At 52.3% G+C, this 10,050-nt stretch overlaps 1 protein-coding gene across 1 annotated transcript; it reads left to right on the plus strand.

The window, feature by feature from the left end:
• The first annotated feature begins 8,435 nt into the window (after positions 1-8,435).
• Positions 8,436-9,479, plus strand: LOC136112862 (olfactory receptor 14A16-like). Its single transcript, XM_065857772.1, has one exon. It carries the CDS (start codon positions 8,436-8,438, stop codon positions 9,477-9,479), a length of 1,044 nt encoding a protein of 347 aa, XP_065713844.1.
• The last annotated feature ends 571 nt before the right edge of the window (positions 9,480-10,050 follow it).

The following is a 10,050-nucleotide window of genomic DNA, read 5'->3' on the forward strand; positions in this document are numbered from 1 at the left end:
CCTTCAGGCCCTGCCCATAGGAGATCACCTTTCTTTATGGAAATCCTGTGATGGAGTCCAGCTCTGTCACAGCAGTGCCCATTGCCTGTCCCTGCCTGCGCTCACAGCACTGACACACAGCAGGACGGGGACCAAGCTGCCAGAGCACTCAGGCCTTGCACCAACACAAGGGATGAGAAGGAGAGTGGGGGAGTGGAACGAGAACAGCTCTGGAAGACCAAGCGCTGGTGCTCCCTGGCAGTGCTGCCATGCTGGACACGTTTCCCCTCCTTCCATGCACACAGGAACTGTCCCTGCAGCTCCAAACAGGCCTTGGAGGAATGATCTCAGGAAAAAAATACGCTCTGAAAGGTTTGACTGAAAATGGGTTAATTTTCTTCAAGCAGTTAGAAACCTTTCTTTTCCATAGCGAACATGCTCATTATTTGGACATAGATTGAGAAACAAGAGATAACATCCCAGATTAGAGTTAATGTTTTTAATTGCTCTAGTTTAAGAGACAAGGATGTTCTGAGCTCTGCCCACAGGTGTGAGGCATCAAGGAAGGGGGACATGGTTGGGGCAGAGCCTGACAGACCGCACCCAGACTGATCAAAAAGAGTATTCCATCCCATTAGTGTTGAGGCACGGAAATGACCTTACAGGTTGTAAGGATGACCTTGAGGTTGTAAGGAAGGTATGTATTTATTTATTTAGGGCGCTGGACACACAGGGAATCAATTAATCTAATACATGTGTAAATTTACAGTAGCTGTGAGCTTGGTTAAATGCAGTGAAGTGTTACATATTCATGACAGTTTTAGGAACGCCTATACATATTCATAACGTGTCCCCGAGAAGGCGGTTCTTATTGCAAGGAGTTCAGGAGACCATTTCCAGAGTCTCCACCTCTGGCTCCTCCTGGTTGCAGCTGCACAGTGATCGTGACCCCGGGTCCTCTTTCTCTGTACACGGTCACCTTTGGTCCAGTGTGATGAGTTGGTTTGGTCTCAGACTGCTGAGTTGGTTAAACTGGTGTATCTCCTGCCCTGTGCCCATGCTTCTGTTCTCTAGTTCACCCGAGGATGCACCAGGGATGCACCCAAGTTTTTTTATCTTTGCAAGGCGTCAGTGAACTCCTGTTTCTTGTACAGAAGTTACGCAAAGGTAAGCAAGGCCAGGCAATAGTGATGTGGGTTAAGGGTTAGCTCTCTAAATGTTAGCTCTTTAGTTCTTCAAGTGTTAGTTCTTTAAGAGTTAATTAGTGAATTGTTAGTTCCATGTATCAGTGGAGCTTTGAGAAATATTTGACTGAAAGGGTCTCCTTTGCCAGGCCCTGGGGGTCAGGGTTTGGCCATTCTGATGATGAACAAACACGAAGGGCTGACGTGGCACCAGAGCCACCTCCACATCGTCTTTACCACCTCTGACCACTGTCTCCAGGATTTTGCTTCACCAGCCCCCAGGGACAGGGACCTGGACTGGTTGTTTCCTTCACAGCTGTGTCAGTGATGGCCGTTGATGGGGTCCCAAACACCCTTAGAAACTTGGGGTTTGTTTCTGCCTTTCGCTTCATTAGATATTTGTTCACTCTTTCAGTAGCTGCAGTTCAGGATCATGGCAGCAGAGGGCTCAGTAACATCCAAAATGCCCTCACAAGTCAGGGCTCTCTGCAGCATTTTCCTACAGTCTTCAAGTCTGGTTTTGATTAAAGAGATTTTGGGAATAGCCAAACAGAAAGCATTTCAATAATAAATATCAATAAACCAGTATTTCTTCTATTTCCCTCCCCCCTTTCCCTTATCCCCATTTCCAGAAGAGGTGGTATCGGCAATCTTTAGCTCTTGTTTTCTGGAGTATTGTCACAGAGGCACCCCGAAGTTAGTTTAGGTGGACAACAGGGTCCAAAACCAACTTTTATTCGGTAAAGAAGGTGCACCAGATTAACCAGTGGAAAACGGGGTTTTAGCTCTCCAATAGTGACATAAATACAGGTTTGAGTATCAGTCGAGGTAATTACTAAGGTGCAGCAAATAACAACACTGGAGATCCACAGTGTGCATACACGTGGCCCACCTAAAACAATGCCAGAGCCGTCCCTGGTTCCGGGAAAAGTACACACTTGCCTGAATCTGGCAAGCAATTAGTAAAGAAAATACACGTGCTTATATTTAAGCACAGAATAAGCACCCGCCCAAGTGGCACGGAATTATTTCACTCACCTACATGTGGAGATGAGGAAAACGGCGTCCCTGTCCTGGGAGGGCTCTCGGCAGCAGCATTTGGCCCGAGCTCTGAGAGGTCCACACAACGGGGGGGGCAAAACCTTGGCGGGAGGGGTCCCATTTTTAAACCTGGTCAGATCTGACTGTGGGCATTCCAGAAGCTTCTAAGCACCCCACTCTGGCTGTGGGTGCCCAGTGGCTCCTTGGCGTTTCTGCACCACCATTCCTTCTCTCTCTTAACGACCCTGGGCAATGGGGTCTGGGGTCAAAACAAAATAAGGTGTCACCCCCATTGTAGGAGGGGTGCAGGGTGGCGGGGGGAGATGTGTGTGCATCTGCCACAGGTACCTCCTGATGAAGACACAACAATATGTCAGAAAAGTAGATGCTTAAATCACTACATGAGTGAGGAGATAGGCCAGGACACCTCAAGAGGAGTCACACTCCTCTGGACCAAGAGGTGGGTGTTCCTGAGAATCTCAGGTGCCACAGCAGAGCCACAATTTTGGTCAGAGAGATGGTCAAATGACCCATCTCCTTTTCTGTAATGGTGTCTGAATTTGCTCAAGTCACCCCTGACTTGAACCCCATCCACTGCTGGGTGTTCTCCAGACTCCTGACTTCAGGAACAAAGACCTGGGAGACATTGTTGGTGAAGATGGAGGCAAAGAAGCCATGAAGAACCTCAGTCCTGTCTGATTCTACTCTTATGAAGTTCAGCAGCAGGCCCACGATCGCCCTGTCTATTCTTTTACTGCATATGAAGCAGTCTCAGCTCATCTTGCTGCCCTCAGCCTCTCCTTCAAGGATCAAGTCCAGGGGAGCTTTGGCATCATCCCCACATCCATGGCCAAGGTTTCTAAATTCCTCCTTTGCAGTTCCCCACTGCTTGCACCTCCTGTGTGCTGCCATTCTGCCCTGGAGCTCCATCAGTTCAGATGAGCAACCTTATAAGATAAATGCTTCTTTTCATGGGTACTTGGAGAAGTAATTTTTGTGCTTGGAGCAGGCCATTCTGTCAGGCTTCTCAGATTTCCTGAGCTCCTTCACAATTCAGAGCTGCTTACCATGGCACCAACTCTATCAGACCCCCAATTATCTCAAAGTCTTCTCCTCTGGAGCCCACCAGAGGAGGTCTCTTCTTCTCTGTGCTCTGCTGCTGGCCTTCCTCCCTCCCCTCTGGTGCCTGGGACCCCACTGTTTCCTGGTCACAACAGCCAAGGTGGACACCGATGTTCACATCCCTTACCAGGGTTTCCTTGTTTGCCAGTTCCAGACCCAGGTGAGCATCACCCTCATTGGCGATCCAGGCTGACATGTTAAGAAGTTGGCCCAAGATCCTCTGGACTGTGGGTACCCACCGCTTTGCCTGGCCAGTGAACGTCAGGGCAATTACAGTTCCCCATAGGAACCTGCTCATTGACTGGACATTTCTTCAGGTTGCTGACAGAAGATCTTTTCCATTTCTTCTCCATGATCAAGTAGTTTGTAACACCCAACAAGTTATCACTCTGTACTGGGTTTACATGGTAAAGGCTGGAGTGGGCGTGGTTGTGCTGTGGTTTTCACCTCTCTGAGAAGTCAACAGGAGTTTGAGTGACATCAGACAAAGCCAATTTCAGCTGCTCCAAGATGGACCCACTCCTTGCCAAACCTGAGCCACTCAGTGATGCTGGCAGCACCTCTGGGATATTGTATTTGAGAAAGGGTAAAAAACACTGCACAACAGCAGGTGGGAGAGAGGAGGGAGGAAATGTGAGAGAAAAGCACTGCAGGCAACAAGGTCATATCCCATAGGACCCGAGCAGGTCCCTCAGCAGGCCAAAGCTTGCTCTCCTTTGTTATCATCTTCCAGGAGCCTCAACTCCACTTTCCCATCCCTGAATGTTCCATCCCTGACCAACTCCTTCTAGTTTGCAAGTGTGAAGTCCCAGGGGGCATCTCACCCCACTGACTCCTCAATCACCCGTGTCAGGATGATGCTGTCAATGAGCTCCAAAACCCTCCTGGATGGTTGGTACATTAAAAATGCTGAGATATCTTAGGTCTGCCACGAGGGCATGTACTGGAAACATGAGGCATCTTTCATTTGTCTGAAGGAGGCCTCATCTAATTCCTCTTCCTCATCAGTGAGCCTGCATCTGATGTCCAGTCACCACAACCCTGCCCATGTTGTTCTGCCCTCTCATGCTGACTCCTCAACCTTCAGCTGACATTGTCTGTCCCCAGGCAGAACTCCACGCATTCCTGCTGCTCTCCTACATGAAGGGAAACTTCCATTCTGACTCCAGAACTCTGGAAATATGAGTATCAGACACCCACTGTTTCTCCTCATGTTGTTATCTTTGGAGAGATATGTTCATCAGCTTAAACCATCTGCATGCAAACATTAACAAATGAGCAAATGGATCTTGAGTACAGGGAGAGGCCAGACCTTGAGAAATTCTGAAATTCAGCTATCAGAAAGGTCTTAAGTTTTACAAGGACAAGTGGACAGTTCTGCATCAGGCCAGAACAACAACCCCATCCATCAGGACAGACCAGAACCAGACACGCTGAGCAGTGACCCTGAGGAGAAGGGCCTGGGCACTCCAAGGTCCCCACACAAGCCCGTGGTGCACGCTCTCCATGAACAAGGCAGCTGCACAAGGGGCTGCATGAGGAGGAGCGTGGGGACCCAGACACCTGGAGTCCTCATCCCATTCGGTTCAGCACTGGTGTGACCCCACACACACGGGGGTGTGCCAGTGTGCGGCTTCCCAGTTTGGAGAGGCAGGGAGGAACTGGAGAGTGCAGGGCTCTGCCAAGGCAGGTTCAGCACCTTGTGCACATGGTGTGGGATGCTGAGGGACCTGGGCTGCTCTGGCCCAGCAGCGCTGGGGAGGCTGCAGCAGTGTAGGTGTAGCCTGAGAGTGCTTGAAGGGTGGTTTCAGAGGTGGTGGAGGTTTTCTTCATAGTGGGATAGAGCATGAGAAAGAAATAATGGCCCAAAGTGCATCTGGGGAGGTCCAGGCTGGACATGAGCAGAAAGGAATGTGACTGGAAGGGCAGTGCTGTGGTGGAGCAGGTCAGCAGAGGGAGTCTGCATCAGCCCAAGGCTTTGTGCTTCAAGGAACAGCTGGAGGATGGAGAGACCTCAGCAAAGGAAGGAAGATGCTCAGACAAGAGCAAGATGGGGCAGCAGGGGGGATGTCTGCAGCCTGCAGGGAGAGAGGTGCAGGGGATGCCACAGCACAGGACAGGCTGTGGTGGAGGTGATCAAGGGATGTAAGGAGGCTGAAAGCCCCGCCAGACCTGAGCTCCTTGTCCCCTTGGCTATGGCTGTTGTCTCCACCTCTGATGCCTGTGAGGAGACACCTTGTCCTTCCAGCACAGGAGCCTCATGGCCTCCTTGTCCCCAGCCAGGAACCTGGGAGGTGTGGGACCATAGTCCTGCCCTTGGCCTTGCACAGCCCCACATCACACTGTCCCAGGAAGAGCCCTGAGCAATGTGGGAGGGACAGGATCTGACTTCCCAGGGCTGGGGGTCAGGGCTTGGCCCTTTGGGTAAAGAAACACAACAAGGTTTACCGAGCATCAGAGAGACCTTTACTTCGCTTTTCCTGACCTGTCTTCTCTGCCTCCGTTTTTCTGCTCTAACCAGAACCTCGGATCATTTCCTCAGTAGTGTTCCTCAGTGGGACCCATTATCATTACAAGAAACTTAGGAGTTTGAATCTGACTTTGACTTTTTGAGAGGTTTCATCGACTTCCTCCAAGGTCTAAAGTTCATGGACTCAGCACCAAACTCACCAGAGGGGTCATTAAAGCACCTTGGGCTGCTCCTGTGCTGCTGAGCTGGGCTGGGCTCCTGGGACACAGGGAGCTCCTGGCAAGCGGCAGCGCTGCAGAGAGACAGCTCTGCCCAGGAGCAGCTCCTCTGCACACGCAGCAGGGCTGAGGGCTCTGCCTGGGGATCTCAGGGAGACGAGCAAGGCAGAGAGAGATTAAATGTGGTCAGGACTGGGAGGATGACTGAGAGCTCACTGGAGGAGGAATCCTTGCAGCCCTTGCCATGGTAAGTTTCTGGGTGCAGGGCAATGCAGCTGTAGCTCCTGGAGGCATCTCCTGAAACTGGCACAGGCACAGCTTGAGGGATCTGTAAGGAGGGGGCTCTTCTCAGGCAATGTTGAACAGCTGTGAAGCTGGGTGAGCACCCAGGGGTGCCCAGGGCTGTGCTGCAGAGCAGGGTCCCTGCACCCCAGGGCTGTGCTCGGGCAGGGACTCTGCCGCCTGCCAGGGTCAGCACTCAGCCTGCCCGGGGAGATCCTCACAGTGCTGTGGGGAGAAGCTGCTGGAGAAAGAAGCGTCCCCCATAAGGGCAGGAAAAGTGCTTCTGCTGTGAGAGGGTGCTGTGTGGGTCAGGGCTGCTCACAGCTCCAGATCACCCTCACAATTTTTCCAAGCTGATGCCTCGAGGAGAAGACCAGTGCAAGAATTACCAGACAAATAAGGAGCTTTCCTGAGCTGGTCTTTTCAGTTTCCAAAAGCAAGGGGTGGGGGGTATAGGAAAGCATAAAATGAAAATGAGCTCTCATGCTTAAACAAGTCACTGACACTCCTGAACTGCAGCTTTGAGTGATCAGTACATCTGCCAGAAGGCTCATAACATCCCTGCACCACCCCTCTGCCTCTGCACAGCACCTGCATCACCTTTGCTGGGCCCGTCAGCCTTAGTCTGACCTCTCCTGATTTCCCACCTGCAAAGAGGAAGATGCCCCCAGGCAGTGCCCTGTGAACAGGCAGGATCTGTAGGGCCAGGGGGAGGGCACAGAGGGTGGGATGGGGTCTGTGAGCACTGATAGGGAAGAGACATGGACAGGGAAACACCTCCCAGGGGGAGAATCTCCAGGCAGCAGGGAAATGATCAGAAATGAGAGGAAACTAAACCCGGAAATGTTATGGGAAGGAGAACAGAGAAAAGTCCCTGTGATCCCCTGCAGTGCAGATCCCTCCTGTGAGCAGCCCCCTGGCCTCCTGTCCCACCCAGCAAAGCGTCTGCCCTCAGGGCCGGGGGCTCCAAGGCATGGAGCAGCTCCTGTGCAGCCAGAGCTCCAGTTCCTCTGCAGAGCACAGGGGCTGAGAGCAGCTGCCCGGCAATGTTGGTGTCTGGGAGGTGGCTGCACAGCTGGGGAAGGGTGACGCTGTCTGAGTGCCCGGCTGCCTCTGCCCTGGCCTCTCTCACACCCACCCTCACCGCATTGTCCTTCTTGCTGCCCTGCTCTGGGTCACTGCTGTTGTGATCTTGTTCTTGCTGACAGGCTCTCTGGGGATGGGAGTTTCGGCTGCAGAGTCACAGCCTGATCTTGTGGGTCCTTTCCTGCAGGTGTGTCCATGGGAACACGTGTCCAGCTTTGCTCTGACCTGGGGGCTGTGGGCAATGCAGCCTGTGGGGCTGGGGAATGAGCTGACTCTCCCTGAATCAAGTGCCATCATTAGGACCTCTGGCTATCTCCTTGAGGTTTTCTTCCAAGCTGTGAGCTTCTTTCCAGGATGAAAACCTCTCCTGTAGCACTTTAGCATTATCTGAATTCCCTATGAAGAAGCGCAGAGATGCTGCAACAGCCAAAATGCTGTTTGGTTTGTCAAATGAGCCACGTGTGTCCTTGGCTAAACGTGGGGGGTTGAGACCTTAGGAAAGGGTGAGACATGTCATGGTCTGTGGTGGGTCCCTCTGCTCTCAACAGTGCCTGGTGGCTTTTCAGGGTAACATGGGAGTGTGATCAGAAAGGTGCCAGCCCAGGGCAGCTGGAGCAAGACAGAGGGACAGAGCAGCTGCCCTCGCTCTGCACTGACCCACAGGCATCCTCTGGTCTCTCAGGACTCGCTCTGTTCTCCCTGAGTGCAGCCGAAATGCTGAGGGTTTCTGACACCCAAGAACACTCCCCAGGGCAGGAGGTGAGAAGGAGCTGTAGAAACACCCAGCCTATCAAACTCAGTTTCTCAGGCCTGGGGGTACAGATGGTGAAAGTCCCTTCTGCACCAGGAGCTGTTCCAGCTGACAAATCTGAACCCCAGGACTGGCCCCTGTCCCACCAGCCCAGGGTCAGGGTGACTTCTCAAGAGCCCCTGGGCAGAGACCCTGCTCTTCATTGCACACTCATCAAGCACCGACGAGGGCTCCAGCCAGGACATTCTCCTGGAAAAAGAAAAGTGTCTGTCTGTGTGACAGGGTGGGAGGGTCTGTGGGAGATGGCTTTGGTTTTTCCCAGAGAAGTCTCCCCTAACTTGTCACTGTCTTTTCCTCCTTGCACAGGTCCTCATGCCCACAGGCAGCAAATGTCCAACAGCAGCTCCATCACCCAGTTCCTCCTCCTGGCATTCACAGACACACGGGAGCTGCAGCTCTTGCACTTCTGGCTCTTCCTGGGCATCTACCTGGCTGCCCTCCTGGGCAACGGCCTCATCATCACCACCATAGCCTGGGACCAGCACCTCCACACCCCCATGTACTTCTTCCTGCTCAACCTCTCCCTCCTCGACCTGGGCTCTATCTCCACCATTGTCCCCAGGTCCATGGCAAATTCCCTCTGGAACACAAGGGTCATTTCCTTTCAAGGGTGTACAGCACAGCTCTTTTTGTTTATCTTCCTGATCACAGCAGAATATTGTCTGCTCACCATCATGTCCTATGACCGCTACGTTGCCATCTGCAAACCCCTGCACTACGGGACCCTCCTGGGCAGCAGAGCTTGTGTCCACATGGCAGCAGCTGCCTGGGCCACTGGGTTTCTCACTGCCCTGCTGCACACGGCCAATACATTTTCACTGCCACTGTGCAAGGGCAATGCCCTGGACCAGTTCTTCTGTGAAATCCCCCAGATCCTCAAGCTCTCCTGCTCACACTCCTACCTCAGGGAAGCTGGGCTTCTTGTGATCAGTGTCTGTTTAGCATTTGGGTGTTTTGTTTTCATTGTTCTGTCCTATGTGCAGATCTTCAGGGCCGTGCTGAGGATCCCCTCTGAGCAGGGACGGCACAAAGCCTTTTCCACCTGCCTCCCTCACCTGGCTGTGGTCTCCCTGTTCCTCTGCACTGGTGTGTTTGCCGACCTGAAGCCCTCTTCCATCTCCTCCCCATCCCTGGACCTGGTGGTGTCTGTTCTGTACTCAGTGGTGCCTCCAGCAGTGAACCCCCTCATCTACAGCATGAGGAACCAGGAGCTCAAGGATGCCCTGAGGAAACTGATGGCTGGATTATTTTATGAAGCAATAAACTGCTCATCAGCTTCTGCATAATGGTTATAGTGTTAATTGTTGCAGGCTCAGCCTGTCCTACTGTATTTTTTGTTGCTACTTGGGGTTTTCACGTGATAATTTTGTCATCCCCTTTCTAATTCACTGTTTTCTTTGCTTACTGAGGGGCTGTGTAAATGAGAAGCTGTGCTCTGTGTGTGTTTAAACAAATTAATAGGCCTTGCAGCATGTGTTTTCTCCTGATATCCTTTCACCAAGGCCTGTTTGGAGCTGCAGGGACAGTTCCTGTGTGCATAGAAGGAGGGGAAAAGAGTCCAGCATGGCAGCCGTGCCAGGGAGCACCAGCGCTTGGTCTTCCAGAGGTGTTCTCATTTAACTTCCACACTCTCCTTCCCATCCCTTGTGTTGGTGCAAGGCCTGAGTGCTCTGGCAGCTTGGTCCCCGTCCTGCTGTGTGTCAGTGCTGTGAGCGCAGGCAGGGACAGGCAATGGGCACTGCTGTGACAGAGCTGGCCTCACAACAGCCTTTCCAGATAGAAAGGTGATCTCCTATGGGCAGGGCCTGAAGTTTTAGCTCTTCTTACAAAGATTCTCTCAAGAACATACCCACAAAA

The sequence above is a fragment of the Patagioenas fasciata genome, chromosome 30 (assembly GCF_037038585.1).
Source record: "Patagioenas fasciata isolate bPatFas1 chromosome 30, bPatFas1.hap1, whole genome shotgun sequence".
Lineage (NCBI taxonomy): Eukaryota > Metazoa > Chordata > Aves > Columbiformes > Columbidae > Patagioenas > Patagioenas fasciata.

What these genes read in the sequence shown, in the direction of transcription:
- LOC136112862 (XM_065857772.1), top strand. Translation starts at nt 8,436, where the DNA reads ATGGCTTTGGTTTTTCCCAGAGAAGTCTCCCCTAACTTGTCACTGTCT.